The sequence below is a fragment of the Lepisosteus oculatus genome, chromosome 15, assembly GCF_040954835.1.
Source record: "Lepisosteus oculatus isolate fLepOcu1 chromosome 15, fLepOcu1.hap2, whole genome shotgun sequence".
Lineage (NCBI taxonomy): Eukaryota > Metazoa > Chordata > Actinopteri > Semionotiformes > Lepisosteidae > Lepisosteus > Lepisosteus oculatus.
Window position 1 is genome coordinate 23,081,776 of NC_090710.1, and position 17,051 is coordinate 23,098,826.

The 17,051-nt window shown below is 36.8% G+C and overlaps 1 protein-coding gene across 3 annotated transcripts in view; it reads right to left on the reverse strand.

The window, feature by feature from the left end:
* LOC102695554 (von Willebrand factor A domain-containing protein 3B) overlaps nt 1–17,051 on the reverse strand; it is a 54,527-nt gene that overhangs the window by 31,398 nt on the left and 6,078 nt on the right. For 2 of the 3 annotated variants that reach the window (XM_015364014.2, XM_015364018.2), the window contains exons 8-20: nt 16,415–16,536; nt 15,912–16,022; nt 14,450–14,646; nt 12,186–12,340; nt 11,800–11,938; nt 11,443–11,574; nt 10,377–10,475; nt 9,690–9,872; nt 9,003–9,133; nt 8,715–8,902; nt 5,774–5,917; nt 5,254–5,314; nt 4,339–4,495 (exon numbers count right to left, since the gene is read on the reverse strand). In XM_015364014.2, the coding sequence (XP_015219500.2) occupies nt 4,339–4,495; nt 5,254–5,314; nt 5,774–5,917; nt 8,715–8,902; nt 9,003–9,133; nt 9,690–9,872; nt 10,377–10,475; nt 11,443–11,574; nt 11,800–11,938; nt 12,186–12,340; nt 14,450–14,646; nt 15,912–16,022; nt 16,415–16,536 (1,819 nt within the window). Of the gene's footprint in view, nt 1–4,338; nt 4,496–5,253; nt 5,315–5,773; nt 5,918–8,714; nt 8,903–9,002; nt 9,134–9,689; nt 9,873–10,376; nt 10,476–11,442; nt 11,575–11,799; nt 11,939–12,185; nt 12,341–14,449; nt 14,647–15,141; nt 15,217–15,911; nt 16,023–16,414; nt 16,537–17,051 lie in introns of those variants that run through there. The other variant, XM_069179040.1, reaches the window with a different exon arrangement.

The following is a 17,051-nucleotide window of genomic DNA, read 5'->3' on the forward strand; positions in this document are numbered from 1 at the left end:
CTGCAGCCAAGGTTAATATATTTTAAAAATGGACTGAAACACTGAAGCCCGGGACAGAATGTGAGAAACTGAGGAAGGAGAGTTCCTAAACTTCTTCAAATCTGCAGAAAAGGAAACAATTCGTTAAGTGGAGGAAAAAATTAGCTGGAATGCTAGAAAGTTAAATGAAAAGACAGTTAAGTCAAAATAATGCAAGAGACATTCCAAATGCAATCATAGAGTTAAATTTCCCACACTCTCATTTTGTCCACCATATTACATCAATTCATTTTGATTGAAAATCAGCTTTACTATAAAATGAAATGAATAAGAAACATACTTTAACAACTTTAAATTAAAGCATATAAAGCGAAATAATTAAAGCATATGTGAGTGGCGTACCGTGAATACTCCCTGTACAGAATTAATATATGTACATTAATAACATAAAACATTGGACATTTGGTTAATTCTACATATACATATTTAATGTAACACAAGTTATATGTATAGTAAATAACGTATGTTTATAATATAAAATACAATACCTCATAGCCTTCCCTTTTGCAAAATGAAAAAGGAAGAGCAGCAAACCAAATTTGGTGAAACATTGCAGAAGGGGCATGTTAGGGATGAAAAAGCAACAGGCTAATCTGTTTGATATTATCTGAGTGAGGTCCTGAGCTCACCCCTACGATGGAAGAGGAGTAGTGCATCCCCTTAATGAAGGGTTGCCATGGCAGCCTCTTTTGTTGCTACTTTATATCCTAAGCAGTCCCTTACATCGGGGCGAGCACAACCATTCTAATATACTATTGTATTTGTTCCTAAATACATTTTTCCCTTCGGTTTCTTGGTCAGCACAAATGTACACAGTCATCAGGGTTGATTCAGTTATTTTGCTTAAAAATATAAAAATCAATTAGTGCAGGAATGCAGAGATCACTTACTTTAAGCACCAGGAACACTGTAAATCTGAACTAGACTGCTGAATCTTGATTTCCTTTTTATAAATTTTGTAACAGCAACAATAAATTATGAAGTTTGATGAGGTTCAATAAATGATGCCAGTACATTCTGCTACAGCCAACTGTCACTGGTTAACCTTGAAAAAACATTTCCGTACTGAGCAACCAAAGAGTCTTGCCACCCAGAGGTCATAGACACACTGAGAATGTGGAAATCACCATTTCTCTTCATGTGCTTTGGAGGAAGAGAAATTGCACCTGCTGGTTAGTTACCCCAGCTCTTGCATCAAGGTTATCATAATCAGGTCTAGTGTCTCCTTTCAAATGTCCACTATAATTTGGTCTCTGAGTATAGGATAAAAAACACGGTTTTATCAGGCTGATATGTGATTGACAATGCTTAAAACACACAGTAAAGCTGACAATCTATTTTTATAACTGAAATGAGCTTTACTGAGAACATTGTACTGAAGAGAACTGGTGTCTTACTTTCCCTATCAGCAACTGGGTCCGTGAATTTTCCGGCCCAATCACTAGAAATCTGAACCTGAATCTCCTCTGGCTCAGGGGTCCAATCACCACGCTTCTTACAAGAGCAAGGAGCACCTTAACTGGGCACCTCTATCCTATAATGACTCAAATAAGATTACCTGCTTACTAGTTTGCACAAGTTAGAAAGAGTGCTTAACATTATCTCTTTCATTGTTGCTGAGATTCTGGCACATCAATCATTTTTTTTTTTATTTATGTTTTATTTAAATCATATACCAGCAACTAGACTTAAAACTTTATAGGCTTATCAAACTTGTGGTGTGCTAATGCCTAAATCATTATGAAATAGAAGTGGTGTGTCAAACATATCTTTTCAGCTCTGTTTTTCAAAAGTTGATTGTTAGAATTGGAAAAATGTATGCAAATAACTGTACTGCAGCTCCTAGTTTTCCTAGTAAGTATTCAAAACTCAAAAAAAGAAAGAATTATAGGACATTTTTTAGCATTACAGCCTATAATTGAATCCTTTTAGTCAGTGGAGATGTTAGGACACCCTCTACTGTTCTTACACACATATCACAATCTCGTCAGTCTTACAATCAGTGTATTTCAAACTACTATATTTTGTGATGTCTGTTTAACGTTACAACATTTTCTTTCGCAAAGTAAAAAGTTTTTTCTAACCCTTCAACCTACATTTAGTCAATACATTTTTAGAGAAGACTGGATTTTCTTTAAGGCAGGCATCTGCTGTATGAAGAAAAAAAATTAGTGATTTTGAAATCACTGCCATTGAGCAAGGAGACCTGAGGAGAGGGTGGGACAGAAATTAGAGGGGGGGCATTTAGGACTTGGAGTGGTATTTACATGGCAAGAGGGTACAGTTTTTTATTTCAAGATTAGAAATTAGCAGTGACTGTATGGTAAAATCAGAGAGATAAAAATTAGTTCTCTGGAAAAGAAAAATAGACTACACACAGGATGGATTGTCTTTTAATAAAGAGTTAAATCATAACCGGCTTGCATGACACACATTAAATCACACATTATCTCTCCAGCCAGGGGCCTCATATGAGCACTATTAGGGAAAGCTACATTTTCGACTGGAGGGATCAGCTGAGGTGTCCCTGGAAGGCTTGTGTGGGGAGAAGCCATTCCGGGGCTTGAAAAGAACCAGGTGCATTCGCTCGGTGAAAATGAGATTGAGGGGCCACAGTTAAGCACACCTGCTGACAAAGCTGATGAGAGGCATCTGGTATAAACCAGGAGGGACAGAGGAGGTGAGAGGCTCTTTGAGAAGGGGAGACTGGTGAAGAGAGCCGGAGAGAGAAGAGAGTTGAAGAATTATAGTTAACTGTTATTATTCTTTAGAAGTCTGGTATTAGTTCAACCTCTCATATAGTTAGGAAAAAGGTTTCTGTAAAAGTATAGTTAGGACTCTGGCAGGCATAAGGAGTTTGTTTTGGTACATTTTGATTTAGAGACAAAGTTTTTTCGGGGGGAATTCTTTTAACAGAACTTTAAATAAACAGTAATAATAAACAAAAGGCAATGATAAACAAAAATGGGTAAACATTATTACAGTTACATTTGTTAAATAGCCATGTAAACATGGTGGCTTAAGACAACCTAGGCCTTAGAGACTGATATTTATAAATGTGAAGCACATGATCTACCAGACAAATTAAGGAGAATTATGTTCCAGGAAACACAAAAACAAGTACGAACTTGCTTTGTTTGCATACAGTAGATTTCAAACATGCATAATTTACCAAAGCTCCTCAGAGAGCACTGTGTTTGTACACATAACCACCACGGCAGGTTACTGTATTAGTCACACCAAGCCTTCAGTGGTTACAAATGAATGCATTGTTTTAGGAACAAAATATTTTGTGACGTACAAAATGAGATTAAAATGAGCTGGAATTCTGTAATCCTGCTTTGTTTTCAACAGGAGTGTATAACAACATACTTGACTTGCATGAATATAAGAAACAGCTTTAAACTCTGCACTAACTCACTCCCTCAATTAAGAATTGAGTTAATGGCTGTGTCAATGAATAGAAGAAGTTAATTGTATTAATTTGACACATTTATAAATTATTCATTAAATAGCGGGAAATGAGAAAGTTATATTTAAATAAATCATGAATGTTATCTAAAATATTCAAAATATTCATTTTCATGTGTTAACCCCCCCCCCCCCCCAAATTTAGACCTCTTCCATGTTTATGAATCCTTTTTGTAAAACACTTTTCTATTAATTTCAACTTTTTCAAATACTGAATAACAGCAATTCTAGACATCTAAAGGTATTTTGTATGTAAATGTGCCGCAACTGCACCCTAGTGGGGAATGGTGTTAATTACAGTGCAAGGAAGACGGAGGTTTGCAGGAGAATACAGAGAAAATACTGTACATTATCATCAACAGAAAAATCCATTGCAGTTACATACTGTAGCATATCATTCATCCGGAAAAAAAAAACAAAAGTGCTAGAAAGCTCAATAAAATAAAAATACTGTCATTTGTATTTTCTGGAAACCTAAACCAGTCAACACCCAGAGGCATTAGGGGAATACAGTAGTATTATGATTAGAGCAATAATCAGAGCTAAAGCTTCATTGTTAGGAGTACACGTAATAAACAATTGTTTTCTCTTATTACACACTTCTCTGATTATTTTAATGTCAACTGTGCAAATAACAGAGAAATCATCCTTATAGAAGAAGTAATGTGAACCCAAAACACAACATAAACAAATCGTTCTATTTGTGTTTTAATTTGCCTGTGTCATTAGAAATAAGACAGTACATTAAGAATATGAGTGAAAATGAAAATAAAATGTATTTTAATGGAGCATGTTCAATGTGGTTTAAATTATAACTATGAGCCTTACCTCATCAAACACCTTAGAATAGATGTATTTGTCCAGTATTGGAATGTATCTGGTGGTCTGTGGTACAGCTGTAGGGGCTAAAGCATCAATTATGGTCAGTCTCCTGGCAACCAAACCATTCGCTTTAAGCCAGCGAGCAGAGGACATGTCCAGAGATCTTTCACAAAGACACGAGCAGAGCAAAGGTCAGTTCAGAGGTCCATCACAAACAAGCAACCGGAACCGACTATCAAGAACTTTAATGTTTACAACTGAAAAGACCCATTGAAAGCGGAAACATTTTCCATTTAACAAATAAGTATTTTTGAAACATAATACATTTAATAAAAGAGAACATTCATCTTGTGACCAATATGGAGCCCTGAAGCCTTGTTATGCTTTGTAAGTACTTTGTAGTTCTCTGTACTCTTGTTAGGGTTTCCCTGTATGTCTCTGTATTTCTGCGGCACTTGGCTCCTCTATGGGAGAGAGAGAGGTGATGTGAACAGAGGGACCCCAGGGTGATGGGCTGATGGACTTTTAGTGAATGGATTTCTCTCATGCCCAGGAATCCCTCTGTGCCGCGGGGTCACAGTCCACAATGTTGGGGGTAATAGGGCAGAGTTCCTACTACTTGTGACTCTGTCTTCTGCAGATGTGGAGTACTATAATATTTATTTTTTTACTTTAGCTCTTAATTAATAAACACAGCATGTCCCCTGCCTTTCCCTACTCCGGTCTGTGTCCCTACCCACTGTTAGTCTTCACAACCCATAAATAATAGTTTCATTCATTTGAACTACTGAATTAATTACAAAAAATTATGTTGCACATATTACACTATACTGCAGGAAACAAACCTACTCGTTTCAAATTATTACCTCTTAATGGTACTTCTGTTTGACATGACAATTGATAATGGAAGTAATAACTTACTCCTTTGGTTTTCTTCTTCTTGCTTTCTTCTGGGTCTTATCAAGAGGTATTAAATTAAGACCTAGGTTAGAAAATAAAGCCCAAATCATACAAACATTAAATTAACCAATTGCATGAAATGAAGCAAAGCTGGTTCAAAAACGTTATTGTGGGGGGTGTTCACAAATGTAATTTAGGAACCAGCCAATAGTACACCTTCTATAATCATTTTACTAACTGTACTATTTTGTTGTGATTAAAATCTCTTTAACACTGTCAATTCAGCAGGTGAAAAGGGTATTTTTGTCAGGTTGAGCTTCTAAAGAAATAGTTTTAGAAAGATGTGGTGCAACAAGATATCAGAAACAGATATAGAAGATAGATAAATTATAGACTACACACAATGACCAATTAAACATGAGAAACTATTTAAAATAACAATTTTTCCTTTAAAAAATGGTGAATGAACATTTCCACTTAACATATACACACAAATCCTATTGAACACTGAAAACACTGAAGTGTCCTTTTCTAAACTTACCATTTAGGACTTGACTTTGTTTGTCTACATTCATTTTGAACACAGACAACGTTTCTGGGAGCATCCATTCATCCAGAACACTATCGTTCTCACTTATGTCTACTCCATTGCTCAGGAATCTTAACAGGCTGGTTTTTGTATGTGCTGAAATTAGAAATGAGGAGATGAAAGATCTTACCTGTCATAAGTCAGTTCCCAAGTTACTTTCAGCATTAACTTCTCTGTTGAGGATCATGTGAATCTCAGGATTAATATACAAATAAGGATAAAGACAGGTGTCACATGGTGCCGTGGTTTGGTTGGAATTGCTACCTCACAGTGCTAGGGCCCTGGGTTCAATTGCTGGGGTGCTATCTGTGTGGAATTTGTATGTTCTCCCCTTGTTTGTGTGGAATTCCTCTGGGTGCTCCAGTTTCCTCACACAGTCCAAAGACATACTGGCAGTTTAATTAGCTTCTGGGAAAACTGGCCCTGGTGTGAGTGTGTGCCCTGTGATGGACTGACATCCCATCCAGGGCGTATCCTGCCTTGACCATGTTGCTTGGCCAGACAGGCTCCGGCTCCCTGCAGCTCTGAATTGGATAAAGGGGTTAGAAAGTGGATGAATAAAGGCACTGCTTCAGACACCACATTTTGCAAACAGCCTCTAATTTATTCTGTTTCAAAATGTTAAATTGATTAAGCACAGCTTCAGTAAAAAAGGAAATGCTCGTATTCAAAATAATATTCTACCAACATTTTTAGATCACTATTAGAATTCTGACAGATTAATTAGATAAACAAGTGAAATGGATTTCATTAACAAACTCTATTAATCTGAACAAAAATATATCAAATCTGTAAATGAAATTAGGTGTGGTAATGAGCTGTCAAGCTATTTAAGAGTGTAATACCCATTAAGAACAGTGGCTGGAAGTCATGTATAAAATGGTTTTTAGCAGAACTTCAAGTTGTTGAGTTCATAAAAAGGTAATGGAAGATGAGAGACACTAGTGTAAAATGTATAACTTTTTAAGGGACTCGAATTGGCAAAAACAAACCCTATTGTAAAATCTATAGATCCAACCACATGTTTATTCAGCATTAGAAAGTTACTTTTCCCAGTTATAGGCCTACAATAAAATACATGATACCCAGCTTACTTTCTCCACACACAAGAATGTCAGCTAACATGCCACACAACAGAATTTTGATCAGCCTGTTATCTATTAGATAATAGTATATGCTTAATCACAGGCTATTCTGAACAGAAGTTGAGGCAGATGACATAAAAATAAATACCCTGCCTCAAATATTAATATTTTTATAATACATTTATTATGCTTCAGTGGTAGAGGAACATCATGCTCAAAAGTAACTTAAGTACAAAAATATTAAAACAACTATAGTGTCATGAAATAGAGTTAAGTGATATTTCCAACTATTTAAGTCTCACTAATCTATTATCACATCTGCAATAATTTCTTAAGGTGATTATGCTGTTGTTTGGACATTATTCTACTTGAAAATGCCTTTGGAGCAGATGTGACAGTTCTTGACAGATGTGACAGTATATAGTACCATACAGCATGTTCACAATTTACAAGCAGTGAGACGAGCTTTTAAAAAAAGAAAGTGTGCTTTATCCAATACGTGTATAGGTTAAAGACTAAATTTACTTCCATTATTTCATTTTACAGACCATGCTGTGACAATTTAGGCACATAATTATCGTGTATTATATAATTACATTTAACAGCTTATTATAAATTCAGATGTTCTGCTAAAAGCTTCGAATGTTCTGAATTCAACATTCCTTGTGTCGATTTACATAATTGTTTTATGAAAATAGAACAAAATATCTTGAAGGGGGTTTACTTATTTAAATTCTTATAACTATTTTTAACCCTTCTTCTTAGTCCAAATTATCTGATGGTTTAATTCAATAACCTACAGTATATCAAAACATATTAAGGCAGCTGCCACCAGTTGGAATCAGTTGCAATTGAGTTTAATGCTAGTACTGTACGCACCAGGAGAATATTTGTTAGTACTTGGATTGCTGTGTTTGAGACTAACTAAAATACAAATTTAGTGTAGTTCTGAAGCATTATGGGATCACTTGCACCTAGTCCACTACCTATTATCTGTATTCTTACAATCCTAGTCCAAATGTCAGTTCATTTGCCAAGGTCATTGGGAGCAATATACAGACCGAGCATAAAAGCAAAATAATATTTCAAGTTAACTGCACACTATTTCAGAGTATCTAACAATATATGTGTGTAATGAAGAACCGTGAAAAAAATGCATTATATAGAACACCTCAGAGCTCTGAAATATCTTGTTTAATAAAGAAATAGAAGCATAGAAGTAAAGTCTATCTCCATGTTCTCTGAAAATGATAAATTATGTTCCCTGATAAATTAGGGCACCAGATAAATATTGAAAATCTGTTTTGTGTTTTGATCAATGAATTAGTTCTAGCACCCTTTACAACATGGCGACTCAGAGTACTTCACACACATCTGTACTTTACAATATTATACAGTAACAGAAAACCATATGAGCGCGGAGGAGAAGAAAACAAAGGGAGCAAAGTTGGATCCTCTCCTTCCCTCTAGGGAATCCTGTAGATCCATCAATTTTCTGAGTCCTTTATCAAATAAAGGGTCGTGGGGGAGCCAGAGACTATCCCAGCCTGGATGGGACGCCTGGCCCCTGCACAACACACATGCCAATAAACCTACCAGTCAGCATGTCTTTGGACTGTGGGAGGAAGCTGGAGCACATGGAGGAAACCCACGTGAGCACAGTTAGATCATACAAACTCCAGCACTGTGAGGCAACTATGCTAAGCAGCGTGCCACCCTATTTTTATCATTCTTGTGTTTAATTTCTTTACTTAACTTCATTAATAATAATTCCAACACTTTGTTTTTATCTCCACGTATTTACCCACCAGCATGTCGCATCTTCTGTCTACACAGGCTGTGTGGTTTGTGCTCGGCGGCTTTGTGGGTGTGGCTGAGATGCCTATGACCGCGATGAGAGACGACAGCCCAATCTACAGCTGACTGAGGCCTTACAGGGGCTTTATCCTTACAAGGGGTCTGCAATCTGCAAGCACTGTGGGCTCTCTCCAGCCTTCTGCGCTCAATCAAAAACATAAAAGAAAACATCACGATCCCCCTTTTAATTTGTGCAGTTCCTTCCATAAAATCTTTTTACAATAAACAAAGTACCCAACCTTTTTACTGTCTGACTGGCGCCATTGTGATACCAATCCAGCACCATACACTCCGCACGGAGCTTCTGTACCTTCTCCAAGTCCTTCTTTCCTTCTTCAATTTCTTCCTTTAAAATGTAGGTGTCTTCACTCTAAATAAACAGAAATCACAAGAAAAACAGATAAAACATTCCAAAGTTGATTTATTTATGATCTCATGAGGACTGCAGTAAAACTTCAGCACAACTTCAGTTCTCCTCATCATTCACGTTTTGTTAGAAATGCTGCGTTTTTGTCAAACGTGATCATAAGGCACCATAAATGATTTTATATTTTCTTTCTCTAAGTCATTCTTAGATCATAAAAAATATGAAAGGTTATAAATCAGAGGAGGCTGTTCAGAGCATCTATCCACATTGGTAGTAAGTAAATCATCTGGAAACACACTGTGGTTTGTATAAGTGTAATTCGTAGAAGTTAATAATAAAATAACAGTTGTAAAAAGTTACATGATGTTAACATAACAAGAATAAAGTGAAAGTAATGTGTATGTAAGTTTGTGAAACTGTATCTGTAACCCCCCTCTAGTGGGATTAAGGGCGCAATCCTAGATTTCATGTGTGTCTGACAGAGAATCCAAGGATTCATCAGGGGGAATAGAGATCTAAACTATGGCAAGTCATGACAAGTGATGTGGGTATTATTTACCACAAATGGAAGGGGTGCTCCCGGCTCTTTGATATCGGAATGGTAGCAGTGGAAACGACCTCCAGTCTCTCTGGAGAGCTCATGCAGGAACCTGTTGGCCTCCAGGTCATCACAGTTGAAGGAGATAGTATGAACAGGAACTGGTGGGTGCAGCTGTACCTGGGCCAGGATTGTCTTTGGAGGCTGTGCCGAGTTTAGGATATACAAAATACAGAAGAAAATGCTGTCATTTGCAGTAGATGTGATTATCAATTATTGAGTAAAATGTGCTTGTTTTTAAAGTTACGAAGCTAAGACATACATTAAATATGCCTCTCCCCCAATTTAAAAAATGAATGCCTATTTGTCTTGCAATATAAGGAATTTGCACTACATATTTTTGAAATATCAAGGGGGAAAAAAAAGCTAAAAAAAGTTTTAACTGTCTTTAGGATATAAAGACCCAGAAAAATGCCAGAGTGATGGTAACACTTGGCAGGCAGTTACAGTACTTTAAAATATTTGAAACAACATACTTTTCCATCTCTGTTTAGATAAAAAACATGTTTTTACTATCCTCCTTAAATACTGTAAATGAAATGGCAAAATAGTTCTAATTACTTTTCACAGTAGTTGGTAATTTTTCACATTCTCTGAGCAATGAATGCAAAAATAAATAACAGTCTTATTATCTCAATTAGTGAATACCTGATCAGGTCTTCCATCTGTTAGAAGATACACTGCATCAGTGCCAACATCTGCCAAAGCCAGTCTCAATGCACCCAGTGTGTTGGTTGAGCCCCCAACCTAGAGCAAATTAAATCCCTTTGGAAGCAGCATGCTATTTAAAATTACAACCTTTTTGCCCACTGGTAACATCTAATAATCTATTATTTATGTGTTTCCTAAAAAATCTAAACTTCCAATTCTTTATCCTCATTACATTCTCTAAAATCAATTGGAAATGGCCCCAGCCACCTCCAACCCTCAAAAGACATCCCTAATACCCTCAGGCTCATACTGTAAGTTCCTAGTAAAACTCAGAAAAACATCATGAGACAGGTCAAGTTTTTCCACTTTATTTCACATAACCCTGAGCAAAGAAATAAAAGCAAATCTGACATGGTTAAAAATAATGGTAAAAATTATTTTCACCGTCTGCATAAACTGTATTATGCTGTTCAGAGCAGCATCATATGCAGTCAATAAAAAGGTATTTACTGTGAAAAATTGTGAAAATGGCCTTATGATGCAAAACAAAACCTAGAGAATCTGGAATTCATTAAACACTTACTTTTAACATTAAAATGTTTTTAATGGGCTCCCTGATAACTGAAGTGATGAAACTCAGAATCTGTGTTACCTGATATGAACCCGTGTGATATCTACCTGGAAATCTCAAACCCACCGGAACCAAGGTATTACTCACTAAATTAATATAAAAACAATTTTTCTAAAAGACTTTTTTTTAGCTAACATTGGAGACCCAAAGAATGGATGAATATTCACTGTGACTACATTGTTTTTGTTAAATGCAGCATAGTGCAATATTTCCAAAACAGCACAACAAATGTTCCAGTGTATCCAACATATCTATCTTGGATCTTTTTTTATAACAATCAGAGCATTATCTGCATTGCAGGAAAAGGTCGTCACTTCAGTAAGTATACCACTACAGGGCTTTGGGGCATCATAATGTTTAACTTTAGAAAAAAACAATGATCTAGACACTCCATGCACTTTGTGAGCACACACATTTTTATCTCATTTTTACCTGGAGCCCTTTCACCCAATACCAGGCATTCTCCAAATTTTGCTCGTTCACCTCAGCCAGTCTATCCCGCCAAGCAGACACCCGTGAGCCAAATTGGACAAAGTTCACTTTCGCTTTATGACGAAGCTGTTCCTAAAAAGACAGAAATCTATGCTGATTATGGTAGGATATAGTGGTATGAATACAAAATGATGAATAGCTTAAAAAGAAAGCTTTTGCAGAGATTTTGTGTTCTGCTAATGTTGTTGTTGTTGTTGTTGTTGTTGTTGTTGTTGTTGTTGTTGTTGTTGTTGTTGTTGTTGTTGTTGTTGTTGTTGTTGTTGTTGTTGTTGTTGTTGTTGTTGTTGTTGTTGTTACCTGTATAAGCTGGAAAATTTTTTCCTTCAGTGTGGGAAGTTGGTCCTTCATGGATTCAGAGGTGTCCACAAGGACATACACCTGATCCTCAAGAACGGCTCCAAAAAGTTCCCTGCTGCCTTTTTGAAGCCACTCCAGCCTGCCACAAAACCCAATTCAGCAATGAGAGACACAGTAATAGGGGAAGGGTCAAAGAAAATCCAAACTTATCATTTTTGAACCAGTGTAACATGCTGTATCTAGAAGACCTGCAAAATCCCATCACTTTCATTGACTGCTTATCAAATTCAGGGTCAGGTTGGCCTGGAGCCTATCCCAGGATGTCACCAAAAAGCAACTGGAAAAGCCTTATAAAATAAGCTCTAATCCACCAGAAATAGACTTACCTCTTCTGCAAGTTCTCAAGAACTGCATTCATCCTGTCTTCATACCATTTACACTTCTCAGCTGAAACATAAACATGGACCACGGACCCATCTTTCCATTGTGTGTGAGCAAATCTTTCGCAGTATTTGGCATTGACCAGCTTGATCCTCTTCTCCTGATGAAGACGTGGAGAGGACAGCTCCTTTAACTTTAGCTTGTAGAATAATTTCCTTTTTTTGCCTACTGCGCCCAGCTTGATTTATTTGCTTAGCAGTTGCAAGAGCTTTTCAATCAAAATGAAACAGCAAGAACTACAACAGTTATAGCTTTGGACACAACAATGTAATGTAGCTTTTGCAATGTAAACACCCTGTTAGTATGCATTCCATGTTTATAGAAAGCAAGTTACAGCAAGTTAGGTTACCGTTTTGAGAATTTGTTACATTTGTACAAGATGGTGTAAGATCTAGTTCATGCTTGAGATGTCACGTGTTTTGTAAACAGATGAGTCGTGTGAAAGCACCGAGTGGACAGGGAAGCAACAATTCTAATTTCTGATTTCTTTAGATGGCTCATTCTACCACTGAAAGGTGAGCGTGAAGAATAAATGTGCTTCAGAAGGAGAAAAATGGAGAGGGGAGCACGGGAAATGTGGGGGGAAAGGGGGAGCAGGGAATGTGGGATGAAGTGCAGGGTGAGAGACTAAAGTTAAAGAAAGAATGGCTGAGACAACAGTGGGGAAGCACGAATGTTTTTCAAGCAAGTGAGAACCAGTGTAGAGACTGAAGAAATGGGAGTCGCGCAAATTTCTGGATTATCTGGAGTGGGTGAATAGCATTGGTGGAGTTGAAAGATTAAATGAGACTCCAAAAGCTTGAATGGGATGTGTAATTGCTACCACCCCTGTACCAATTTCTGACTTTCAAAACTGCCCTCACCCCTGTGGACATGTGGAGAAGAAAAAAAGTCTGATACATTGTAATTCCTACCTGTGTCTATTTCTCATCAATTGATACAACTCACCTAATAACAGCAGTTTATTCAGAAACAAAGGGCAGCAAGTTAAGAAGTAAGTGCTTTTGTACTCTCGATTTGATGGAAACAATAACTTTGGAGTAGTGCATTTCAAAAACTCTAATTACTCTAATTAAGGACTAATTATAGAAGCAAATGATAATATTATAACGTAATCCCATCAAAGACGGACCTTAACTGCTAGCTAACGTTTTTTTCTAATGACTTAAGATGGCGAAGCAAAATGGTAATACAGTAGGTCAATAGCAGTTAGAGTGTAACTTATCATATCTCTCTAAAAGAGAGATTCATTAAGTGTGTCAGTAGAGCAGATATTAGATGAGCAGCAAGTTTGAATAAAAATGGTTTGCCTCTGTGGAGAGCAACAGATTTATTACTGTCGATTTTACAAACCTCAGCTACTATTTCAAACAATGGGCTGTATCATAAACCTAGATAAAAGGGACTCTGGACACTGAACACATCAATTTCAACTGAATCAGCATTATTGTTGAAATATGAAATACATTCAGTGAGCACTAATGAAATGTTCCCTGAATGAACCAACATTCTATTTTTTTTTATCTGTCATAACGCTTTTTACTGAAGTAACTAAAACAGTTAAATGAGAGTTAAATGAGTTTACTGTAATGCCATAAACCTAATTTCCAAAATGTCGTTTATGACTCTACTGTATATCTGAACATTTCTAGGCATTGGATTTTGACATGTTCCCCAAACCAAAAAGTATGAGTGGGAAACAATCTAGACCACTGATAAAAGCAATTGCATTTGAATAAGATTCCGTAATGTTTGGGTACGTTTGATCCGTCTGACTCAGTTTTGGGATCCAATTACCGCGCGGTGTACCATGCCATCCAGGCCCCAGGGAGTTTCCGAAAAGAAAATTCATATAGGAGCAAAACGTCACTCGTCCTAAACCTGAATTGGGTCCCAAAATCCAGCGCTGTGCTTAAACATTGTTGAAGTAGTGTGTGAATGCTAACCCTTACTCTACCTGAGGTGTCAAAAGAGCATTTCCGCGATCTACTGTATATTCTCAAGAGGGTATATACAGAACACTGTACACTGACATCAGATTAACGAATACTTCATTAGGATGAAGCACTGAATCCATGATGATTTGTAGGATTTTACTATGATTTAAGAACCAATATACCATAAATTACATTTGAATTTTAAATAACACTATGGTGGCAGGAAACATGATCACTCTGGAATGATCACTTTGTTTAAGCATGTTACTTACGGCATCAGTTTGAAGACTCTCATCGTCTGGCTTGGATTTGATATCAACAATGCCGTCAGAATGGCGAAAAGCACAATCAGCCAGAGCGTCATAGAACAACAAGTTCTGGGCCTTCAGTCCGTGTTTTGTCAGCCAGGTTTTGGAGCTCATACAGTCTTCTGATTTTGGCATTTCAGTCCTTCTATCTCCTGGATGTTCTAGGGTACGTAAAGAGATATAAAATATAAATTCATTGTGCATTAAAAATGGATGAATGGGAAGAAAATATATTTTGTTGTTATTTATAAACACAGAATTATGTAAATCACTAAAAAGTTATCATTAATGTTTCACACTAAAGTGCTATTCCATGCAACCGATTAGCCTTTATTTCGTTTGCCAGGAAGCCTATACAAGTATATACTGTATATAGCAACTGAAATTATGGTGTTACCATGAATACTGTATGCCTAATTCATGGGTACTCTGTTTTAAAAAGGCAATGATCATCCTTATTCAGGACACTCTAGTGAACTGAACCAGCCCATTAATCCATTGATCCTTTCATTAGGTGTATGCCAAATGCACACATACCCCTGAGCTGTGAGGCAGTAGCACTGAGCACCATGCTAACATGCTACCCACTGCCAGTTCAATCTGTCATTATTCCAGCTCTCTAAAACTAACAGTAGCATTGTACAGCAAACACTCACCACCCAGGAAATAGAGAGACAGCTCTTCATGTGAGATGTCTGTGTTCATGTCATTACAGGCACAAAATATATGTATTACAGGTAAAGTAACAATAACAAGGTCGCTCAAGAGGGAAATGTGTTTCCGGAGAAAATGGCTTTGTTGATGTCAATACGTAAACAGCGCCATAGCAACATCTTATTAGAAGCACACTGAGGCATCACAGATGAGGACAAACATATCTAGGATAATCTATGGATATAAATATATTTACTGTAACAGCACTGACACATTATCATCTCTTAATATCACAACCCACAATGCTTTTCAAAAAACAGTACCAAATTATCATCGCACTAAAACTCAGCAAAAATGTGAACTATTATTCTGGCAAATCCAAAGTGTTTTAATAATCAAATAAGGCTATGAAATTTGATTTTAGAGACACACTGACTCCCAAAGCAGTTCATAAAGGTGCAAGGTATTCTTTAAATCTAGATTTTGCTAAGATCTAAATATTTAAATATAAAGGAGAAAACCAGCTATGAATTCTGCGCAGAAGCAAAAAAAAAAATGTATTAGTCCAAAAAGACAGTAGTTCAAGAGGTGATGTAAAGTCAATGGATTGAAAAATTAAGGAACTGTTCCATTTAGTCAGGCTTCTTACACTGTATTTGTTTGCACTTTGCCGTATGGGACCAGATAAAAGCATAGTGTGTAAGTGCTGCGATTAGCTCAAAGAGGGGTTTGCTGATAGTGGATAAAGAAGAAGACGCAGTAAAGTCTCCACCTTGAATCCGCAGGTGAGATTCCAGTAATATCGCCTGAACTTCAGCTGCGGTGCTTCTCGCCTCCTCCATCTCTCTCCAGATTAAGAAGACATCCTCCCTGACACCAGCGCCTGTGAGAACAGAATGTAAGTGTGTTGAGGTACCACAGAGTAGGGTAACATTGAGGCTATTATCAGTGCTGGGCTGCCGCCTGTATTAACCAACTGTATTATAGGCACTACTGTATAGTGCCTGTGATAACTCAGATGTGACATTTGTGAGAATGTGAAATGAATGTGACATCTTCCTTTATTGTGCCTTTTTTCTCAAATCTAAGCCATCGAAAGTGTAATGTGGAAGAAATGTCTTGTAGTAAACTTTCTTTTAGAAACTTTCTTTCTTTCAAATCATTCTTTTTGTGCACTTAGTTACATCAAGTGTCTTTGTTTTAAATGTGCCACCATACAGACAGTGGGGAAAGTGGCTGTATTAAATGGAAAGGAAAGAACTGGAACTGCATTACCTGGAGGCACACCCCCAATTAGTCTCCTTGACATGTGGGGAGTGTGACAGTTCTCATCCCCTTCTTTTTCCCCAACGCACACGAAGGGCTCAGAGCCATGTAGCTCTGCAAAAGCATGGAACCTACAAAGACAAGCTCTGTTTCATGTTTCAAAAGTGTAATGGTGATTTAAACACAATAATAGTAAGTCAGTCTTCATTCAGTCTGTGTGTATGGAAAAAGTTTCTTTTTTTCTCTATGAGTTCATATCGAAATGCAGTGTAAGCTCTTCCTGAGAGAAAAAACCATGCCAAAGTCCTATAATAATTTACTTTAATATCATATTTCACACATCTGAGCAAATTAAACAGTTTTAAAGTCAATAAAAGCATTGTATAAAATGTTAACTCAATCTCCACTTTACATACTTTATCTCTCTAAAAGCAATTGGGGGAATTATGTAATTTAATTGGAAGCAAAGCAAACTAGCTTTTGACAGAGTTGACAGGGTCTGTTGATTTAAGTAAATATGAAGACGTTTCACTTAATGATTTATTGCATTTTTCTATTCATGACTATAATTTTCCTTGTAAAATTAGCTCAAAAGTACAATTTTTCGGCAGTAAGAAATCCATACTTACATCTGCAGTCGTATGTG